General features: G+C 36.2%; 1 protein-coding gene across 1 annotated transcript; it reads right to left on the bottom strand.

Annotated features, from left to right (window-relative positions):
• Positions 1-14,415: 14,415 nt before the first annotated feature.
• LOC145099288 (uncharacterized) lies at positions 14,416-24,737 on the bottom strand. Its single transcript, XM_079036877.1, has 4 exons — positions 24,085-24,737; positions 23,090-23,967; positions 14,803-15,029; positions 14,416-14,535 (listed from the first exon to the last, which is right to left on the bottom strand). Exons 1-4 carry the CDS (start codon positions 24,735-24,737, stop codon positions 14,416-14,418), a joined length of 1,878 nt encoding a protein of 625 aa, XP_078893003.1.
• Between the last annotated feature and the right edge of the window lie 515 nt (positions 24,738-25,252).

Raw genomic sequence — 25,252 nt, 5'->3', positions numbered from 1 at the left:
GGACAAAGACCATATTATTTGGTATTTGGATGTGAAGCTGTGATTCCCCAAAAGTTCATGATCCTTATACCAGAGACAAGATTCAGCACTAATGAAGAAAATGACAAAATGCTAGCTGAAAATATTCACATAGTGGAAAAGCTAAGGGATCTTTTCAACATAAGGATAACAACCTATTATCAACGGATTTCCAAATCTTATGACAAGAATATCAGAAAAGAAGATTCTAGATAGGTGATCTTGTCATTAGAAAGGTTTTCCAAAACACAACAGAACTTAGTACATGTAAACTTGCCCCAAAATGGGAAGGTCCTTACATTATAGATTCATAAGTTGGAAAGGAGGCATACTTGTTGTCTACCCTATATGGTCAAGTATTACCAAGATCTTGGACTGATATACATCTTAAAACTTACTTTACATAGCCCCGGGATCTTGGCCCAATATACTCAGGTATGTTATCTTTTCAATTTCAATTATGATTATATATGTTCATCCTTGATAATGACTTAAACATTGGAGGGGTGTTAGCTAAGATAACACCCACCCTTTACCCAAGATCTTTGTTTTGAAGATACAGAAAAATCAATATACAAGATCAGGCTTAAATACCTTGTTTGGACGCACAAATTCTTGCTATAGTAAAAGGATACGAGGATCAACTTACGCTTTAGTACCTAACAACATCCATATAACCAACTATATGCTAGTACTTAAGCAAGAATCAATGGAATAACACCAATGTGGCATACACCTTAGAACATATACACATGTATTTAACATTAACCTGATAAACTAAAACAAAGGGACCAAACCTAGGATGGGAATATCCCAAGGACCCATGGGCTTCACACTTGTTCTCTTAAAATGGTTGGGACCAAACCTAGGATGCGGATTTTACATGGAAACTGCCTTGTAAGAATTCATCAAGATTGAAACAAGAGAAGGGAGAACAAGAGCAAGAAAATCTTCAGCTTGTCAAAGTTAGAATAAAATCAGTTAATACTATAAAAAGAACACCAAGATAATCTCAAGAAAATTAAGAGTCTTATCATTCGGCATCTTGGAATATTGAAATTCTATAGACATATCTTGTTTGATGACAGTCTAATTATCCCTAATAACCGAGAAAAAAATCTCTTCTCGGAAGGTAATCTCAAGAAATTATGCTCCATATCATAGGCATAATTTCGACGTAAGAAAACAGAATTGTTTCAAAAAATTCAATCCAACATTGGAAGGGAAAAGAAAGTCCAATTTGAGAAGGGAGATAATAGAAACAAATCCAGTACAATGATACAAAATTAAGCTTTAACCTTATATCACAGGATTTGAAAATTGTTTGTGCAGGAGACTTTCCTTCAGAACGAAAATACTCAATTTTGTTGTTTGTAACATTACAAATTCCATTATGACTTTGAGAAAGGATGTCCAAATCAATAAAATCATCACAAATGAAATCCTCATTATCAGCTTTGGATATAAGAATTTCTTTATCAATAACTATGAACAAAAAAGAAAAGAACGATGTGTGCACGGAAGATTAACCATTCGTAAGTAAATTAGAGATTGTAGGATCAATAATAGGAAGGAAGATACCTAATCACCATACTAAAATTCAAATCTCTTGGGAAATCGAATAATCAGTCTGCCTCTTCAGCACACTTCAACTAATTTTTGCGTCTACAAATCTCTAACTCCCTAGATCCTAAATTGAAGATATATGGGGGAAATTGTTTTGGGTCTAAATGAATCTTTAACATCTTGATTTATGCTAACATCTTAAGTAAGATAAAGATCTTAAATTAAGTCAATATCTTGGGACCGCTTTTGTTTTCTTGTAATATCCAATGTTGTAAAACTTGTTAGACGTTCATAGGGCAACTGACTAGCACCTAGCAAGTATTTGCTCGGGGGGGGGGGGTACTCAGATCGGATAAATTATATGAAATTAATTTTAGGAAACTTATATACATAACAAATATAACAAGTTTATTAAAAGTTATAACAAAATAGACGAATATCAATAATAATTATAGATTTTTTTTCTTAAACAGACGAAAATTTTGAGTTCTTTCGATTTTATAGATTTTTTCTAATTTTAACCAATTCCTAATTTTTATAATTTTGACCGAATTGGAGATAATTTTTTGACCAGTTCTAAGGTTTTTTGGCCGATTCCAAATTAGGCGCCTAGACCCATACCCGATTTCGATTAGTCAGTCGGTTAATCGGCCGCCTATGCCGAGCTGTGTAACACTCGTAAATTCTTATGCAGGTATCACATGATTTACTAGAAAAGAATAAGACCATGTCAAAAGCATGTTTTCAAAGCTAGATTCATTTTGTGGACCTTCGAAAAATCCAAGTGAATCATGGATCAAGGAAGATCCCAACAATATCAAATTATTTGTTATTACGTACAAAAGCCTAGGTGATCATCATACACACACGCACATACTCACTCCTACTCTCATTTTCATTCTCTTACCACTTAAGCTCTCTCACACTCACATCATGATTATCTTGGACTTGTAATTTTTATTTTTATTAATGTAAGTTCTAAGGTTGGTAATTTCATAGCCTCCCGAGGTTTTATGGTAGAAATCTAAAAGGATTAAGGGAATTCCTAGTACATCACTGTGTTTACGCAATTGATTTTGCTTATCTAGCATAGTGTGATCAATTACAATAGTTTCTCATATTTAAGTGATTTTTTAATCTAATTTATAGCCAAAATGGAAGGGGTTTTGATAAATAAAATGGTGAGTTTTTCATAAAAACCAGCAACCAAAGCTTTAAAATTTTCTAGTAAATTTTAAGTATATAACAAAACCAAAACCATCAAGGATCCTTTTATAGAAGTGTGAATGATTTAAGAAAACGATAGGGTGTTTAAGTATAACAACCTTTGAAGGCTTTGGATCCTCTTGGATTTGGGGTATTGGTGTAGATAGCAAGAACGAGTAGCTTGAACTTCTCCATAAGTAATCCACCGCCAAGAGTAAGGTACCCAAAAATGCTAGTTTTCGTCTTGTATGACTTTGTTCTTGAATCCTTAAGTGATTAAAAAATTAAAGAATAAAAGGTTAATCCAAAGTAAGCACCAAAAGAAAAACAAGAACTTCAAAAGGGAGCGAACTGCTACCTCTAAGCTAGTTACGGTTTTGGTGAGAAAAGTGAAGAAAATGAATTAGCCAAAATTCATGCAAACAGTATCCTTTTATATCCCATGCAAAGTAAAGCATTTTTATTATAATAAATTAAAGTATTATAAAGCAAAAATCTAAAGGGGGCAAGGTATGGATGCAAGACATGGGAAGATACACAAGTAACCTCCTATTCCTTGAACATTTCGGCCATGGAGAGGGAAGAAGACAAAAATTAACTTATAGCCATTTTAACCAAGGTAGAGTAAGTCTTTGAATTTACCATGGTTAACCAAAGTTTTCAAAACTTTTTACATGACTTATTTTTTGATACCATATCATATAATGACTAGTTTTCTACTTCTTATGATATTGTTTTCATAAAACAAAATTTTTAGTCTAATTATATAAAAGATTTGAATTTATTTACTAATAACCAATTACTTAAAATATATTCAACAAGTACCAACTTGATTAAGGTGTGACCCTATAGGATCATGTGCCATTAGAAATATCACTGACTAATGATTCTTGAGCATAGAGATTCAACAATCTCGCACTTGCACAAGATTCATTAACAACTGACATAGACAGTAGTTGGTGTAACATCCCCTAGTGGTACGTATCACAATATTGTCCACTTTAGGCTAATTTATCACGTAAGGTTCCTAACTTTACGTGCATGCATGACTTAATGAAGCTTTTAAAGCCCAAAAGGACTTAAGAAATGAATTAATGCATGCATGAGACCACCAAAACCATAAAGCTTGCACCTTTATGCCTAAGAAACTCATTATACGACCAGATCTAAAAGAACAAGCACCAAAAATGACTTAACCCATAAAACTAACCCAAAAGGAACCAAAAGCATTGAAACAAATATATGAAGAGATCTAAGTAAGAAGAAGACAAGGTATGAACTTGATACCTCGAAAGACTTGCAAAATGAGTGGTGATTCTATAAACTTCAAACCAAGCAAAGCACCTTCAATCTTCTTTACTTTCTTCAAAAAGAGCAAAATAACCACCAAGTTCTCCACAACAGCTTGAAAAAAAAACAACAATGGAGGCTAAGGGTCGAGATTTAGGGTTTTAGGGAAATGAAGGCTGATAAAAAGGAAAACCCTATGGGCTTAATCACCTTATATAGGGTGCAACACCATAATGTTAGGGTTTCTTAATCTCCTCATATGCCAAGCGCAACCATTGTATGCCTAGTGTACGAGCCCTCGCATCCACGACCATGTCTGCTTAGTATGCTCAGCATATGCCAATGTATGCCTTGCGTACTCGACCTTGCACTAGTATGCGATGTGTACTCCCTATGTACGCCCCATATACTAGGGTTATCCTTATACATTGAATTCATCCGAAGGCCTTAAATTTCTCATTATATGTCCAATTTCGACGATCCTTATATCCATGAAAAGGTAACGAGAAGCTCTACAATTTTATCAACTCATAACTTTTATAAAATTTGCCAAAAAAAATACAATTTCCATAAAATCCCAAGCTGACACTTTACCAAAATACCCCTTGGCTCCAAAACACAAGCCGACCACCCAAATCATCTAAATTACGTCACCCACACCCAAATGAAAAATGATTCAGGACATGGCATTGCACCCGATCTCACATCATCTTGAAGGAGAATGAAGCATTTCCTTAAAAGGGGCATGGATATCTTTCTTGTCAAAATGCATTTTAAATTCTTGAGGGAAACAGATCCCATAAGAACTCCTGGGAGCCCAAAGCGGACAATATTGTGATACGTGCAAGAGAGGGATGTTATAGTTTGTATTTGAGCCTTGGTTTGATGGATTCAGACATACTCTCGGGTGTGTCTGAACTCAAATTGAGGATTTGGTAAGTTTTTTTAAAAGAAAAGTATTTTTGAGAAAAGAGTTTTGTAAGATAAGAAAGGGTGTGGTGCGTGCAATCGGCCGAGCTCAAGTAAGTAATTCCCAAGAATACCCACATATGTTTTTTATAAATATATGCTATGGGAATTTCATGCTAGGATAAGGCTAGAAATACTTTCAGGAATTTCATGATACATTGGCTTGATATGTGATGCCTTGTAGCCTAGGGAACACTGTATGTTATGCAAGATTCAGAATATGTATTGGGATCAGTAATTTTAGGAATTGCATGATAGATTGGCCTGAAATGTCCCAAATCATTTCCTATTTGGGTGTGGGTGACATAATATTGATGATTAGGGTGGTCATATTGTGTTTTGTAGCCAAGGGGCATTGTGGTAAAGTGTCAGATTGGGCTTTTATGGAAATTAGATTTTTGTTCGGGAAATTTTATGGCAGGTATGAGTTGATAAAAGCGTAGAGCTTCTCGTTACCTTTTGGTGGATATATGGATCATCAAAATCGGACTTATAATGAGAAAGTTAAGGCCTTCAGATGAATTTAAGGTATAAGTATAACCCTACGTGAAGCATACATAGGAAGTAAGCAGGGCGTACTAGTGCGAACTCGAGTATGTTGGGCATACACTGGAGCGTACTAAGAAGACATCATCACGGATGCGAGGCCTTCTACGTTGGGTGTATGAGTGTTACCCTTGGCGTATGAGGAAAATTAGAAACCCTAAATTTAGGGTGTTGCACCCTATATAAGGTTCTTAAGTCCATGGTTTGGCATCTTTAACAGCCTTCATTTCCCTACAACCCTAAATCTCGACCCTTAGCATCCATTGTTGTGTCTTTGAGCTCTTGATAAGAATTTGGTGATTATTTTGCATTTTTGTTTTGAAGAAAGTAAAGAAGATTGAAGGTGCATTGCATTGTCTGAAGTTTATAGATCCAGAATCACCACTCATTTTGCAAGTCTTTTGATGTATCAAGTTCATACCTTGTCATATTCTTGCTTAGATCTCTTCATATCTTGGTTTTGATGCTGTTGGTTTGTTTTTGGGTTAGTTTGATGGGTTAAGCAGTTTGTGGGGCTTATTCTTTTAGATCTTGTCATATAATGAGTTTCTTAGGCTTAAAGGTGCAAGCTTTATGCTTTTAGTGGTCTCATGCATGCATTAAGCCATTTGTTAAGTCCATTTGAGCTTTAAGAGCTTCATTAAGTCATGCATGCACATAAAGTTAGTAACTTTACGAAATAAATTAGCCCAAAACAGACAATATTGTGATATGTGCCAGTGTGGGATGTTACACTAACTATTGTCTGTGTTAGTCTTTAATAACTGTTGTGCAAGTGGGAGATTGTTGGATCTCTATGCTCAAGAATCATTATTGAGTGATATGTGTTATGGCACATGATCTTATAGGGTCACACCTTAATCAAGTTGGTACTTATTGAATATTTATTATGTAATTGGTTATTAATGAATAAATTCAAATCTTGTATTTAATTAGAGAAAAATTATTGTTTTATGAAAACAATATTATAAGAAATAGAAAAAACGATATGGTATCAGAATATAAGTCATGTACAAACTTTTGAAAACTTTGGTTAACCATGGTAAATCAAAAGACTTACTCTACCATGGTTAAAATGGCTAGAAAACAATTTTTGTCTTCTTTCCTCTCCATGGCCAAAATGGTTAAGGCATAGGAGGTTACTTGTGTATCTTCCCATGCTGCATCAATACCTTTCCCCCTTTAGCTTTTTTGCTTTATAATACTTTAGAGTATTAAAATGCTTTACTTTGCATGGGATATAAAATGAGAGTGTTTGCATGAATTTTGGGTACTTCGTTTTCTTCATTTTTTTTCACAAAAAACGTAACTAGCTTAGAGGTGGGAGTTCTCTCCCTTTTGAAGTTCATGTTTGCCTTTTGGTGATTACTTTGTGTTGGCCTTTTATTCCTTAATTTTTTAAGCACTTAAGGATTCAAGAACAAAGTCATACAAGAAGAAAACTAGCATTTTTAGGTACCTTACTCTTGGTGGTGGAGTACTTATAGAGAAGTGCAAGCTACTTGTTCTTACCATCCACACCAATACCCCAAATGCAAGAGGATCCAAAGGCTTCAAAGGTTATTATACTTAAACATTCTATTGCTTTTTTTTACATCATTCACACTTGTTTAAAAGGATGCTTGATGGTTTTGGTTTCGTTATATACTTGAAATTTACTAGAAAATTTTAAAGCTTTGGTTGCTGGTTTTTATGAAAAACTCACCATTTTATGTATCAAAACCCCTTCCGTTTTAGCTATAAAATTAGATAAAAAATAACTTAAATATGAGAAACTATTGTAATTGATCACACTATGCTAGATAAGCAAAATCAAATGCATAAACACAGTGATGTACTAGGAAATCCCTTAATCCTTTTGAATTTCCATCATGAAACCTCGGTAGGTGATGAAATTATCAAGCTTAGAACTTACATTAAAAAAAATAAAAATTACAAGTCCAAGCTAATCGTGATGTGAGTGTGAGAGAGCTTAAGTGTTGAGAGAATGAAAATGAGAGTAGGAGTGAATACGTGTCTGTATATGATGATCACCTAGGCTTTTATACGTAATTACAAATAATATGATATTTTTGGGATCTTACCGGGTGTATGATGTGTTATTCCATTGATTTTTGCTTAAGTGATAACATATAGTTAGTAATATGGACGTTGTTAGTTACTAAAGCATAAGTTGATCCTCATATCCTTTGAGTATAGCTAGAATTTGTGTGTCCAAACAAGGTTTTTAAGCTTGACCTCGTAGAAAGATGTTTCGGTATCTTCATAACAAAGATCTTTGGCAAAGGGTGGGTGTTAGTGTTGACGAAAGAGGTCGTGCAAGTAATATAGTCGTAAGACTAGATATCGAACCCACTGGGACAATTCTATTCTAAGGAAGAGTAAACTAGGCAATTGATTGCAAAAGTGATTGATTTTATTAAACTAAGGAAACAATTAAAATAAAATTAAACTAAATTCACCAAGGTAAAAATGAAAACTAAAATAATCGAACAAACAAGGATAACAATTGAACGATTTAACAATTATGAGAAAAACGTGACTCAGTTGACTTGAACGGGTTCAGTGGTTCTTCAAATGCAACTAACTTGTCAAACCAATTATGTTGAAACGAATAACTTAACACCAACAAAAGTTATCAATTACCTCTTGGTCTCATGATTTGATTTAAAAAAAATATATTCACTCATATCTCTTTGTAGTTCATGATTTTAAAAAACATTAAGTCTAATGGTTTTGTTAAAAATGTCCTAACACACGTCTATGTTAAGTTTAAGCAAAATAACAAAACCACACATTTATATTCAAATGATGTCACAAATAAAGCTTCTCTCGAAGTCAATATAAGCATGTAAATATTAAATTTAAACTAAGCAAATTAACTCTAACTAACATTGATCAAGTGATAGCCAAAATCAAAGTTACCCGTCAAAATTTATATTTTTAAAATAAGCACACATTTAAATATGTTATTCGATTTCAACAAAATTAGTTCAACAAAATCAACTACATTAAAATTACCATCTCACCCAAGTCAACTAAACCCTAATAAAACCTACTCTATAAAATTAAAATTGATAATAGTGAATGAACAAAATTTAAACATCATAAATAAAGGAAACACAAAACTACTAAGACACGATAACTTAAATGTAACCGTAGAAAAAGAAACGAAAATAAATAAATTAAAAAGAAGAGTTAGAAAAGGAGAGACTAAATTGAATTACTTATGTTGTATGCTTATGGGCGTAGCGAACAAAAGACAGCTCATGTTTGCCTCTTGAATCGCAACAGTCGTAGTGGCTGAAGGAATAGTGGACCATCTGTAGGTTTTTTTTTTCGTCCGTGTCTTCCTTCTCTCATTTGATCACGTAAACAATTACATATACAAAGCATAAGTGCATGAAGGATCCTCCGACTTTCAAGAATCGAGCAGCATTACCCCTAAGCAATCAACTTTTCAACTTGGTACAACTTTAGCCCTTGATCTTTCACTTTAATTTATTTTTTAATTTTCAGCTTTTATTTTTTCAAACAGCAAACCAACTTCAACTTCAACGTCGATTATGAGCAGGAAACCACCAATTCAACAAAAACTCAAAACTTCAAACTTGTAGATAATTGTGTCTAGTTTTCGAAACATCTTGAATCGCCTAAATCGGAGTACCGATGAGCCAGATATGATGATAATACTGAGACGTGCTCAATCTGTCACACATCTTTTATTCGCCTTTATTTGCTCGTGATGAATTTATCTTCTTTCGAATCCGTCAATTCCTTCTCGAAACCATTTGGACATTATAATATGAGTCCAACTCCCACCAAGACTCGTGGAATATGTGGTGGTGGCCTAAGAAGCTTAGGCAATCTTGTATTCACAAGATAAAATCCGTTATTTCCTTTTAGATTTTTGAACTTCATAAGATGAAGTCAAACTCCCACCATGACCCGTAGACTAGGTGATGGGGACCCCATGAGACACAGGTTTCACTTGCAATAACAACTAAAATGAATACCATCAATTCCGATGCAAAGCACAATCCTAATTTCTGAAAATTTGACAAAGGCATTAAATTGATGCTTGCACCCAGGTTGTACAAACCTATCTTGTCAAATTTTCCAATTTTGCACGGTAGAATGAAACTACTCGGAACATCCTTCTGCACAGGTAATTTGTTTTTGATTATTGATGTGCAACTTTTTGTCATTGCAACGGTCTCAAACTCTCTCCAAAGTCTTTTCCTTGTAAGAACTTACATCATGAACTTGGCATATGTAGGTATCCGTTTTAAAGCTTCAACAAAAGGAATGTTGATATGAAGTTGATAAAGGATATCTAGAAACTTCTTAAATTGCTCATCATCTTCCTTGGACTTATTTTTTCCATGTGGGAAAGGCAAAGTTGTTGGTGCAACTGCCACACCAGTTCGAGCATCTTTTTCTTGGGCCTTCTTTTGTTTTCCAGCTCTTGGACTTGAACTTGTTGGACCTTCCTTGTTCAGTTTCTTCTGCCCGTACTCCTCATCAGTTATGTTTTCAATCTTAACAAACTTTTTTCATCATCTTTCAATGCTTGCTTCTTCTTATCATTCTTAACACTTACCGAGTGTTGATCATCATCGGTGACTGGTAAGTCATGATTCTTTGGAGTTAACTCCTTTCCTGATCGAAGTGTGATGGCACTGCATTGCCTCTTATCATTGCCATTACCTGGATTTTGAGTGTTACTTGGCAACATTCCAGGTTGTCGTGAGTTTAGTGCTTGTGCTAATTTCCCTAATTGATTTTCCATATTTCTCATGCCAATTGCTTGATTCTTCTCACGCCCCCCAGTCTTTTGATATTGTTTGATCATAAACTCCATCAAGGATTTCTCGAAAGGTGACATCTCTTGATTTGATCGAGGTTTGCTTCCTGATTCCTGGTGGAATGCACCTCCTTGTGGTCTCACTTGTTGATTTTGCATTTGGAAAAACCCTGATGGGTGGGTTTTGAGGCCTTTGTTGAAACTGCTCTTGCTGTTGCTGTTGTCTAACCATGAAAAACACAGATTCATGATTTTGTGGCCAATCACTATAATCATGGACTCCTTGACAAACCACACAAAAATCAGCATTCTTCTCTTTCATCCCACTACTTGACATCATATTCTTCCACATACTTTTGATCGAAGCCAGCTCGGCTGCTAATGCATCATTTTGAGCTGCAAGACAAACTTCAGACGTTGTACATCCTTTCGAACCACTTGCATGACCCTATCTATGGGCCATTATAAATTATTGGTTATTATTCTATCCAATATCTCCACACTCTCTTCATAACTCTTTGTAAGCAATGCTCCTCCAGCTGATGTATCTACTAGCATGCGTGTTTGAGCATCCAAACCTTGGTAAAATGTCTCAAGTTTCACATCATCAAAGAGTCGATGTGTTGGCCATTTTCTCAGCAAATTGTTCCATCTCTCCCACACTTCCTATAACGATTCACCATCCATTTGTCGAAATGATGTGATGGAATTTCTTAGATTTGCATTTCGCGTGGGTGGGAATTTTTCTCTTAATTACTCCCAAGTGGTGATGGAATCAAAACGCAAAGACTCAAACCAGTCTCGAGCTTTCCCTTGTAGTGTGTAGGGAAATAATCTTAGTCTAAATGCATCAGCCGTCATGCCTCTATGTTTGAAATTATCACACATCTGGTTAAAGGAACGCAGATGGGACAAAGGCTCATCTCTAGGCATTCCTCCAAAGAGACCATTGTTGTTGATCATCTGAAACATCACGGGTTTGAATTCAAAATTGTCAGCATTAATTGTTGCGCTGACAATCAGCGAGTTTGTTCCTTCGAAACCTCTATTTCCATTATTGTTTTCGTTTCCGTTATCTCCCATTTCTTCTTGAATCCGAAGTCTCCTCAATCCTCTCAAAGTTCTTTAAATCTCCCAAGCAAGCGCAAATTCAGGTGATCTGAATCTTCGACCAACCAGAGTAAAATATCATCATGATGTATAAGAGTCTAAGAACTACCTAATTTTTTAACTTAAAAATCAAAATCGTACCCGACAACGACGCCAAAAACTTGTTGACGAAAACGCATACTCACAAGTATACGAGGTCGTGCAAGTAATATAGTCGTAAGACCAGATATCGAACCCACAGAGACGATCCTATTCCAAGGAAGAGTAAACTAGGCAATTGATTGCAAAAGTGATTGATTTTATTAAACTAAACAAACAATTAAAGTAAAATTAAACTAAATTCACCAAGGTAAAAATGAAAACTAAAATAATCGAACAAACAAGGATAACAATTTAACGATTTAACAATTATGAGAAAAATGGGATTCAGTTGACTTAAACGGGTTCAATGGTTCTTCAAATGCAATTAATTTGTCAAACCAATTATGTTGAAATGAATAACTTAACACCAACAAAAGTTTTCAATTACCTCTCGGTCTCATGGTTTAATTTAAAAAAACAAAAAAATATTCACTCATATCTCTATGTAGTTCATGATTTTAAAAAGCATTAAGTCCAATGGTTTTGTTAAAAATGCCCTAACACAGGTCTATGTTAAGTTTAAGCGAAATAATGAAACTGCACATTTATATTCAAACGATATCACGAATAAAGCTTCTCTTGAAGCCAATATTAGCATGTAAATATTAAATTTAAACTAAGCAATTTAACCCTAACTAACGTTGATCAAGTGCTAGCCAAAATCAAAGTTACACGTCAAAATTTATATTTTTAAAATAAACACATTTGAATATGTTATTCGATTTCAACAAAATTGGTTCAACAAAATCAACTACATTAAAATTACCATCTCACTCAAGTTAACTAAACCTTAATAAAACCTACTCCATAAAATTAAAATTGATAATAGTGAATGAACAAAATTTAAACATCATAAATAAAGGAAACACAAAACTACTAAGACACGAGAACTTAAATGTAACCGTAGCAAAAGAAACCAAAATAAATATACTAAACAAAAGAGTTAGAAAGGGAGAGCCTAAATTGAATTACTTATATTGTATGCTTACGGGCGTAGCCCCTCAACAAAAGAAAGCTCATGTTTGCCTCTTGAATCGCAACGGTCGTGGTGGTTGAAGGAATGCTGGTCGATCTCTAGGTTTGATCACGTAAACAATTTTATATATATATATATATATATATATATATATATATATATATATATATATATATATATATATATATATATATATATATAAAGCATAAGTACATGAATGATCCTCCGACTTTCAAGAATTGAGCAGCATTACCCCCTAAGCCATCAACTTTTCAACTTGGTACAACTTTAGCCCTTGATCTTTCACTTTAATTCAATTTTTAATTTTCAGCTTTTATTTTTTCTAAAAGCAAACCAACTTCATCTTCAACGTCGATTATGAGCAGGAAAACGACCGAGTCAGTGAAAACTCAAAACTTCAAACTTGTAAATAATTGTGTCTAGTTTCCGAAACATGTTGAATCGCCTAAATCGGAGTCCCGATAAGCCAGATATGATAAAAACACTGAGACGTGGTCAATCTTTCAAACATCTTTTATTAGTCTTTATTTGCTCGTGATGAATTAATCTTCTTTCGAATCTGTCAATTCCATGCCGAAAGCATTTGGACATTATAATATGAGTTCAACTCCCACCAAGAATTGTGGAATAAGTGGTGGTGGCCTAAGAAGCTTAGTCAATCTTGTATTCACAAGATAAAATTCGTTAATTCTTTTTATATTTTTGAACTTCATAAGATGAAGTCAAACTCCCACCATGACCCGTAGACTAGGCGGTGGGGAACCTATGAGACACAGGTTGCACTTGCAATAACAAGTAAAATGAATACTGTCAATTCCGATGCAATGCACAGTATGCTATATAATGGATTCCGTGCAAAAAAACCATATCCCACCTACTTGTAGAATAGGCGGAGTGGAACTCAAGAAACTCGAGTTCCGCTTGTGGTGATAAGTGCTGATGAAAGCCATCAATTCAGATGAGAAGAACATGGTGCTATATTATTGATTTCGTGCAAAAAAACCATCTCCCTCCAACCTGTATAATAAGAGGAGGGGAGCTATGAAGCTTAGGTGAACTTGTAAAAATAAGTTAATGAGCTGTCAATTTCTTTAAGAACTTTGGACTTCATAAGAAGAAGCCCAACTCCTATCTTCCTATAGAATAAGAGATGAGAAACTCATGCATTACAGGTCAAAAACCCAACTGAATGGGAACAAAAATAAAAACTGGGAAATATTAAGTCTATTACACTCATTAACATAAATTAATCTTTTTAATCTCAAAAAATGATATAAATTGTAAAATACAGGGACAAAAATGAGCTTTTTAGTTCGTTTAGTGATCGAAAAACGAGAACTAAACAAATCTCTAAACTTTAAACATTGCTCGTCCCGAGCAATAAAAATAGAATACAAAAATACTCCCTGATGACATGTCATTTCACATGATATGATAAATCAAGAACGTATATCGTGACAGCTGATCTCCAAGCATAGCTCGAACTTTTTCCATTCCATGACTCTCACTTCACCACTAACTACCTGGATAGAAAGCAAGGGTTGCACACTCGATTGATTTATTAGAACAAAACAAATAAAAAGAAATGAAATAAGCAACAATGAAAAAAGGAAAATAATTGAAATAAACAAAAAACAAATATAAAACAAAAGCAAAAATTAAACAAAAATAATATTACTAATACTAATAATAATAAAATTAAGAAAACCTAAAGAAAAAGAAAATAAATAAATAAATATATAAAATAAAACAAACAAATTACTCTTCAACCCGCTTCAAATGAAGCACAATCACTTCCTCTTTTGATTATCCAAAATGGTGTTTTTCTTCTTGTTCGATCACCCAAATCCTTTCTCTCGTTATCTCTTTTCAAAATCTCGTTGCCCTGCCATTTCTCATCCCCAAACTTTTAAATTTTGGTATTTTTGTTATTTTGTATTTTAAACTCCTCATGCGTCAACAAATGTTTAATCCTTTTCTTTCCAACCTTCATCAAGTGTTCTGAAGGTTGCTTCATTTCTAAAACATAAACTTTTTCAATGGATGACAAAGCTGATTCAGCCACACGATCAATCAAGTCAGGCTTCTCCTTGACCCGACTCACTACGTTTTTAACTGTGGACTATCTATTTTCCTCAATGTTACGAGTCACCTTACTCAAGTGGACATCCTTTAAATCTGCCAATCTATCCCCGATTCGTATCAATGAGCATTCTTCCACATTAGAAAGCTGTTTCACAGCCTCAAACATATTGAACGTCCTTTGCTCATCATTCACTTTCAGTGTGACTTCTCCGTTCTTGACATCAATTAGTGCTTCATCACTCGCCAAAAATGGCCTACACAGAATTATTGCACAATCATCTTCAGCTTCATAATCTAAGATGATAAAATATGTTGGGATGAAAAGATTATCAACTTTGATAATAATATCCTCTATTTTTCCTTCTAGATATACCATCGATCGATCTGCCAACTGGAGTGAAACTGTGGTCGGTCTAGCTTCACCAAATCCTAATTTCTGAAAAATTGACAAAGGCATTAAATTGATACTTGCACCCAGGTCGCACTGTCACAACTAGGAATTCTATACCATGTCACAACAACAATGATAACAATTGCGAAGCAAAAATGTGAAAGCATGTACGATGCTTATTCAATAACAACAAAACTTCCATCAAACACTTTATACAAGCATTGCAAATAGTCAACAAAAAATTGGAAACCCTAGAAACCCCGGTTTAAGTCCATTATGGACTAGGATTTCCTTTTGGGCTTAGAACTCTTAAATGGGCTCTAATTGGACCCACTTCCATTGATTTTAATATTTTGGGCCATATTGGGCCTAGAATGACATAAAATACCTTAATGGACCTTATTGGGCCATAACTAACCTAATTAGCCGTAATGGGCCATAAAAAACTCATACTTGATGGATATTGGGTCGTGAATTTCTCAAATGGGGCCAATGGGCCAAAAATCATCAAAATGGGCCCATGATATGGACTTAAGCAGAAAAAGGCCCGAAATCTTTCCTTTTCTTTCTTTTGTCGGCCCAAGAAGAAAACAAAAAAAAAGGAGAAACTAGTGAAATAAGGAGGGTTAGCCACCTCCTTATTACCTTATAAATTTCCATACACCGTCCCATACATCCATGCAACTCTCTCTCTTTGTTCTTCTTGTCTTCTTATTGCTCTCGGCCAAGGGGAAAAACACACACACACACAACTCACTTAAACATATCTCAAGAACTCACAGCAACCTCTCCATTCTCCATCAAAATTTTCGAGAATTAGAAGCATTCCAAGGAGGTTATTCCACAAAAATCATCATCTTAGGTAAGTTGATGCTTGGATTAAATCCCGAAACCTTTGACAATGCCAAAAGATTGGCCAAGAAACTGTACGACCACAACAACAAGAAGGGCGAGAAGCTGGTGGAATCTGAAGGCAAGAAGGAGAGTGACAATAAGAAAGGAAAGAATAACAAGAGGAAGGGACGTCAAGGCTAAGAATTGTCCAAGAAGCAACAAAAGGTGACAATTAATGCTACAACCATCCAAGTTCCCTCTACACCACATGCTCCAGTCTCAGCTGCTCCAAGTGCTCCTAGGCAGTATTCTAGAATTCTTCCAAAGTGAAACAAGTGTAGTCTCCATCATAATGGAGAATGCAGAGAGATGCATTGCACCAGCTGCAATCAAAAGGGTCACACGGCAAAATATTGCAAGACATATCCTCCCCAGAATCAGCAGCAAGGAAACAACAGTAACAACCGCAACAAAAACAATAACAACAAAACCAACAACAGCTAAAACAATGCAGGACCGAGCCACACCTGCTATGGATGTGGAAAGACTGGGCATTTCTATCGAAACTGACCCAATAACAACAACCCTGGGCATGGAGGAACAGGAAGAGTGTTGACCATGGGTCAGGGAGAAGCGGTTCAGGATCTCGCTTTTGTCACCGGTACGTTTCTCCTAAACCACACTTATGCATGCATCCTATTTCATACTGGAGCAGAATGAAGCTTTGTGAGCAATAAATTTAAACACTTGTTAAAACAACAACCCCATAAGCTTAATGAAACCTTTTACGGTGGAAATGGCCAATAGGAAAACAGAATCCACTAGGGAAATCTATATTGGATGTACCCTAACCTTAAACCAACACGTCTTTTGAATAAACTTAATGCATGTTTCTATTAGGAGTTTTGATGTGATTATTGGCATGGATTGGTTAAGCCCCCACCATACCGAGATTATGTGCCACGAGAAGGCCGTTCGCCTTCACCTTCCAAATCACAAAACCCTAATTATATAAGAAGGCAAACCTAGCACAAACCTTTGTCTTATCTCGTGCATTAAGGCACAAAAGTACCTGCGAAAGAAGGACTTGACGTTTCTGACTCATATAGTGGATAAATCCAAGGACGAGGTCAATATTAAAGAAATTCCAGCAGCTTGTGAGTTCCCGAATGTCTTTCCTAAAAATCTTCCGGGGATACCCCCAGAAAGACAAGTCGAGTTTCGAATTGATCTTGTGCCAGGAGCTACTCCCATTTCCAAATCGCCTTACAGATTGGCTCCTACAGAGATGCAAGAATTTTCCAGCCAGCTCAGTGAACTTTTGGACAAAGGATTCATCCAACCCAATTTCTCACCATGGGGAGCTCCGGTTCTCTTTGTTAACAAGAAAGACAGATCTTTTAGGATGTGCATTGACTACAGGGAACTAAATAAGCTCACTATCAAAAATCGCTATCCACTACCACAAATCGACAATCTATTTGATCAACTTCAAGGCGCAAGCTATTTCTCTAAGATAGATCTACGATCTGGGTACCATCAACTCAAAGTCCGAGAAGAGGACATCACTAAAACCGCTTTCCAAACTCGTTATGGACATTATGAATTTTTCATAATGCCCTTCGGTCTAACGAATGCCCCTGCCGCATTCACGGACCTAATGAATCGAATCTCCCGACCATTCCTCGACAACTTTGTCATCGTTTTTAATGACAACATTCTAGTCTCTTCTCGAAGCGAAGAGGAGCATGGCCGACATCTCCGATGAATCTTGGAAACCCTGCGAATCGAAAAGTTATATGCAAAACTCTCTAAGTGTGAACTTTTTGGGTCACATTGTTAAGCAAAGCCATCGAAGGATGGGCAATCCTAACGACACCCACATACATTCGCCAATGTTTAGGCCTCGTAGGCTATTATAGGAGGTTCATCCAGAACTTCTCTAAGACAGCCAAGCCACTTACCATGCTTACACAAAAGGGTGTTCCCTTTGAATGGACAGATAAGCAAGAGGTTGCATTCCGAACTCTGAAGCAAGCACTCTGCAGTGCACCGATGCTATCACTACCAAAAGGAACAGAGGACTTTGTAGTTTACTGCGATGTGTTGAATCAAGGTCTACGTTGCGTACTTATGCAGTGTGGGAAGGTGATAGCTTATGCATCCCGACAACTAAAGACACATGAGGTGAATTATACAACCCACGATCTGGAATTGGGAGTTGTGGTCTTTTCCTTGAAAATTGGAGGCACTACCTTTATGGTACAAGATACACCATTTTCACGGACCACAAGAGTCTCCAACACATCTTAAACCAAAAGGAGTTAAACATGAGACAACGAAGATGGGTTGAATTGGTGAACGATTATGAATATGGAATCAAGTACCACCCAGGTAAAGCTAACGTAGTAGCTGACGCCTTGTGTCTGAAGGATTACTCAAATCGCCGTTTGAAAACTCTCTTGATAACCATCCAATCCCACCTAACCTCACAAATCAGAACAGCCCAGTCGGATGCCATGAAGGCAGAAAATAGAACGAGCGAAGTGTTATGTGGAATGGAAAAGAATCTTGAAGTGAAAGAGGACAGAGCACATTATTTCATGAACCGCATTTGGGTCCTTAAACTTGGGGGATTCAGAGAAGTAGTCATGAATGAAGCCCACAAGACACGATACTCCATCCATCCGGGTTCAGATAAAATGTACTTGGATATTAAGCAACATTATTGGTGGCCCAACATGAAGGCAGAGATTGCCACCTATGTTAGCAAATGCCTTACTTGCGCTAAAGTGAAGGTGGAATATCAAAAGCCCTCAGGATTATTACAGCAACTAGTCACTCCCGAGTGGAAATAGGAAAGGATTACTATGGACTTTGTGACCAAATTACCCAAGTCAACAGATGGACTGGACACCATATGGGTAATAGTCGAAAGGTTGACAAAATTTGCTCATTTCCTTCCAATAAAAGGATCCTACAAGATGGAGAGGTTGACAAGGATATACATCAATAAAATTGTGATACTTCACGGAGTGCCAATATCTATCATCTCGGATAGAGATAGTAGATTCACTTCACGTTTTTGGCAATCACTTCAGAAAGCACTGGGAACACATCTCGACATGAGCACTGCTTATCATCCGCAAACGGATGGTCAAAGCGAACGAACCATTCAGACACTTGAAGGCATGCTTCGTGCATGTGTGATAGACTTTGGAAAGTCATGGGATACCTACTTACCCTTAATTGAATTCTCGTACAACAACAGTTATCACACGAGCATCAAAGTTGCTCCTTTCGAGGCGTTGTATGGACGTAAATGTAGATCATTGTTGTGTTGGGCTGAGGTAGGTGGCACCAAGCTAGCGAGAGAACTGGCATCAGGCAATGTGTTAATGGGACCAGAGATCATACGTGAAACGACGGAAAAGATAGTTCAAATCAGGGATCGACTACAAGCATTACACGACCGACAGAAGGGCTACGCTGATAAACGGCAGAAGCCCTTGGCGTTTCAAGTCGGGGATCGGTTGTTGTTAAAATTCTCCCCCTAGAAAGGGGTTATTCGTTTTGGAAAACGGGGAAAGATGAATCCACGATATATCGGACACTTTGAGATTCTTGCCCGAATCGGTCTAGTGGCATATAGATTGCAGCTACCCGCTGAGCTCAGCAGTGTACACCCTGTGTTCCATGTTTCCAATTTGAAAAAGTGTTTATCCAACGAAACCCTCGATATTCCCCTTAAAGAAATAGAACTCAACGAGAATCTCCTGTTCGTCAAAGAACCAGTTGAAATCATGGACAGGGAGGTGAAGCGTACCAAGCAAAGTCGAATTCCGATTGTGAAGGTACGGTGGGACGCGAAGCGTGGGTCAGAATTCACATGGGAACGCGAAGACCAGATGAAGCAAAAGTACCCTCACCTATTCTCGCATTCTCAAATCTAGCTTTAGAAAGAATTTCGGGACGAAATTCCCTCTAACGGGGGGATGATGTCACAACTAGGAATTCTATACCATGTAACAACAACAATGATAACAATTGTGAACCAAAAATGTGAAAGCATGTATGATGCTTATTCAATAACAACAAAACTTCCATCAAGCACTTTATACAAGCACTGCAAATAGTCAACAAAAAATTGGAAACCCTAGAAACCCCGGTTTAAGTCCATTATGGACTAGGATTTCCTTATTCGGCCTAATGGGCCAATAAGCTTCCAATTTGACTATTTTGGGCTTAGATCTCTTAAATGGAATCTAATTGGACCCACTTCCGTTTATTTTAATATTTTGGGCCATATTGGGCCTAGAATGAAATAAAATACCTTAATGGACCTTATTGGGCCATAACTAACCTAATTAGCCCCAATGGGCCATAAAAAAACTCATACTTGATGGATATTGGGCCGTGATTTTCTCAAAAAGGGCCAATGGGCAGAAAATCATCAAAATGGGCCCATGATATGGACGTAAGCACAAAAGGGCCCAAAATCTTTCCTTTCCTCTCTTTTCTCGGCCCAAGAAGAAAACAAAAAGAAAGGAGAAACTAGTAAAATAAGGAGGTTAGCCACCTCCTTATTACCTTATGGATGTACATGCACCATCCCATACATCCATGTAACTCTCTCACTCTCTCTTCTTCTTGTCTTCTTATTACTCTAGGCCAAGGGGAAAAACACACACACACAACTCACTTAACATATCTCAAGAACTCACAACAACCTCTTTATTCTCCATCAAAAATTTTGAGAATTAGAAGCATTCCAAGGAGGTTATTCCAGAAAAATCATCATCTTAGGTAAGTTGATGCTTGGATCCATAATCTAGACTCTTTGTTCTATCAAAAATCTCTTCTTAACTCATATAAACTCATGATCATCATCTTAGAATCCTCTAAGTTCGAGATCCACCCAAGAAAGCTTGCTAGGCCGAAAATAGCATCAAACTTCTTCCCTTTCTTCTTCAAATCGAAATCAACAAGCAAAGGTGAGTTCATACCCCTCTCTTTTCAGTTTTTTACAAGTTTTATGGGGGAGAATACAAGTAAAATGTGTAGATCTATGTGTATGTGTGTGCTATGTATGATTTTATGCATGTATGTGTGGTTGTAAGTGTTTATGTGGTAAATATGCAACAAAAAGAGAAGAAATTACGAAATCTATGGCATAAAGAAGAGAACAAACATGAACTAAGATATATCAAACCAAAGAAGTCAAGAAAACTACCCTCCAAGATTAGGATAAACATATTGTAACATAAAACAAATTTTGGGGCTTAAATTGTCGAATAAACAAAAGTTGGGTGAAAAGTTGCCATTCACGGTTTTCTTGAGGTTCAAAAGAGTCAAAACAGTTAAAATAAATGTTTTTATGAAAACTATGCTCTTCATAGGACTTGAAATGTAAATATTAGCTTAATGGGCCAATTTTTGGGCTTTTCGGCCCATTCAGCCCAAAGTTGCGAAAAACCGGATTTTCAAAGGGATGAAATGATAAATTCCTAAAAACAGGGGATAAAGAGTTAAACAAAATTATTTCAAGGATTAAAATGCTTTTCTTTACCAAAAAGGATAAAAAATGTAAAGTTTTTGGATTTTTGGGCCAAAATTGTAAAAGTTGCAAAAGTTTGGGCTTTACCCGAAAAAGACTTTTCTGGAAGGGCTGAAACTGCCAAACAATAAGTCTTGAGCTAAAAATATCAATTGAGTAAGTCTATAGGTCAAATGTGTCAAGAAAATGATTTAAGGGCTTAAAATGTCTTTTTTTTGTATAAAGGGCTAAAATTGTTATTTTTATTAAAGAAGGGCTAAAAAGGATTCAAACCAACATTTTGAACCAATTATTTTATTTGTAAGATATTTGAGTCAAAAATACCAAAAGTTACAACTCATGAAAATAGAGAAATGAACATACATATAATCCAAATATCGTTATAAACAAATCGACCTGTCTGGTGTCGATACAAAAATAACAATCATCCATTCAAACCTTCCAACAATTATACAATTCCTAAAGCAAGTAAACAATCAAAACTTTGGGATTGAAAGTCCAATCATGCTTGTTGGGCCTTTGTGAGCCATTAACATGATTTTGGTCCCAAGGAATAATAATAAATGTTATTGGGCCTTCTACGACCCAATTTCATATTTAAGGGACCCTTAATGGCTTTTAAGTGCTATTGGGACTTAGTGGCCCATTAGTACTGCTAGTAAGGTCCATGTAAACAAATAGAAGTCGATAATCAATAGTAATCAAAGTCAATTGGGAGTTAGTGAGTAATAACGGGAGGCACCAACGTGTGTCGGTCGTAGTCTGTAGTTATAATCAAAGTCTCCTGGAGGGAGAGTGAGAGTTTGTGTATAGATCTATATGGAGGTGACTCCCCCACACCTCAGATGTTCGCTACAGTTAGACTCGGCCAGTCTAGGGTGACAAAATCTTAAGATCAATTCCGGCGTTAACCAGAGTGCTAAGATAGACGAACTAGTCATTATCATGCATGGTTATAACGACTCACATAAATAAACCCGATATAAAGGTAATTCAAAATCATTCACGTGATGGGTTAACAATTCGAACCGTTATATGATATTTTTATTTTAAAAAACATTGGGTTTTCCGGGGAAGTTCAACATTTTTCACTTGTACGTTTAATACAAAGTTTTTTTCAATTATACATGTTTTGAAATCATGATGCATATATTTACGGATCTTCACACTTTTTATAAACAATGGTCTTTTCAGAAAATATCGGATTTTCTGGGTTGTTTTCGTTCAAACTACACAAAACATTTTCATATCAAACCTGCTTATGAACTCACCAACATTCCATATGTTTACTATTTTTCAAAATAACTTGTATTCCCAGGTAACAGGTAAGCTGAGGACTAAGTACCAAGTATGTTAGTGTGTTATGCTTTTGAAAACTATCAAACAATTTATGTATGGATTTGTAATGTTAAAATAATGTACTTGATGTGAACAATGTCAGTTGTAATATATTGATGCATGGTGACGTTTATGTTATGATTCATGTATATTCATTGTGATGATATTCAATTTAAGTCACGCGAGCCCTCAGACGTTTCCGCCGTCTGGTTCGGGGGTGTGACACGCACAAACCTATCTTGTCAAATTTTCCAATTTTGCACGGTAGAATAAAACTACCAGGATCATCCTTCTTAACAAGTATTTTGTTTTTGATTATTGATGTGCAAATTTTTTTCATTGCAACGGTCTCAAACTCTCTCCAAACTCTTTTCCTTGTAAGAACTTCCTTCATGAACTTGGCATATGTAGGTATCTGTTTTAAAGCTTCAACAAAAGGAATGCTGATATGATGTTGAGAAAGGATCTCTAGAAACTTCTTAAATTGCTCATCATCTTCCTTGGACTTAATTTGTCTATGTGGGAAAGGCAAAGTTGTTGGTGCATCTGCCGCACCAGTTCGAGCATCTTTTTCTTTGGCCTTCTTTTGATTTCCAACGCTTGGACTTGAACTTGTTGGACCTTCCTTGTTTAGTTTCTTCTGCCCATACTGCTCATCAGTTATGTCTTCAATCTTGACATACTCTTTTTCATCATCTTTCAATTCTTGCTTCTTATCAGTATTAACACTTACCGAGTGTTGCTTATCATTGGTGACTGGTAAGTCATGATTCTTTGGAGTTAACTCTTTTCCCGATCGAAGTGTAATCGCATTGCATTGCCTCTTATCATTGCCATTACCTGGATTTTGAGTGTTACTTGGCAACATTTCAGGTTCTCTTGAGTTCAGTGCTTGTGCTAATTGCCCTAATTGATTTTCCAAATTTTTCATGGCAATTGCTTGATTCTTCTCATGCCCCTTAGTCTTTTGATCTTGTTTGATCATAAACTCCATCATGGCTTTCTCGAAAGGTGACATCTCTTGATTTGATGAAGGTCTACTTCCTGATGCCTGGTGGAATGCACCTCCTTGTGGTCTCACTTGTTGATAAAACCCTGATGGATTTTGAGGCCTTTGCTGAAACTGCTCTTACTGAGGTTGCATATGTTGCTGTTGCTCTCCATCCCATGAGAAATTAGGATGATTTCTCCATCCTGGATTGTATGTTTCAGAATATGGATTGTTTTACCTTGGGAAATTTTGTCTAACCATGAAAAACACAGATTCAGGATTCTGTGTGCAATCACTATAATCATGGACTGCTTGACAAACCGCACAAAAGACATCATTCTTCTCTTTCATCCCACTACTTGAAATCATATTCTTCATCATACTTTTGATCGAAGCTAACTTGGCTGCTAATGCATCATTTTGAGCTGCAAGACGAACTTTAGATGTTGTACTTCCTTTCAAACCACTTGCATGTACCCTATCTGTAGGCCACTGGAAATTATTGTTTGTTGTTCTATCCAATATCTCAACACTCTGTTCATAACTCTTTGTAAGCAATCCTCCTCCACCTGATGTATCTACTAGCATGCGTGTTTGAGCATCCAAACCTTGGTAAAATGTCTCAAGTTTCACATCATCATGGAGTCGATGTGTTGGACATTTTCTCAGCAAATTGTTCCATATCTCCCACACTTCCCATAACGATTCACCATCCATTTGTCGGAATGATGTGATGGCATTTCTTAGATTTGCATTTCGCATGGGTGGGAATTTTTCTCTTAATTCCTCCCAAGTGGTGACGGAATCAAACGGCAAAGACTCAAACCAATCCCGGGCTTTCCCTTGTAGTGTGAAGATAAATAATCTTAGCTTAAATACATCAGCCGTCATGCCTCTTTGTTTTGTTGGGATTAAAACCCCAATTGTGATTTGATGAACAAGATGCGGAAAATAAGAACAAACACAAATAATGAAGATTATGTCGAATGATCACTCGATTTATTGAAATATGAGGAATAAATTACACTTAAAGCATAGACTAATGAATCTAACACTACATAAGAAACCTCACGTGGCGGCTACATTTTGCCTCACACTCTTAACCCTAATTATGAATAATACATGACTATTTATAGGGAAAAGACAAGTCTTGGGCTTTTAACCTAGAATTCATCAAAGGGGCCCATTGCCATCATCCATGGAGTGCTTTGAAACCCTACAATCTCCCCCTCAAAGTATGGAATGGATGACAATGCTTTAACTTCCAAAACAAGCATCTAGCAAATAAAAAGATCTGCAACGAGGAATATATGAAGCAATCCACGAATCTTGATTCTTCAATAGTCATCAAACACGAGCTCTAGGATATATAAATCAAGCACTGAAGTAATGTCTTTAAACTTCAT

The sequence above is a fragment of the Lactuca serriola genome, chromosome 4 (genome assembly GCF_051521515.1).
Source record: "Lactuca serriola cultivar US96UC23 chromosome 4, Lser_US96UC23_V15, whole genome shotgun sequence".
NCBI lineage: Eukaryota > Viridiplantae > Streptophyta > Magnoliopsida > Asterales > Asteraceae > Lactuca > Lactuca serriola.
This window is presented reverse-complemented; position numbering and strand designations above follow the sequence as displayed.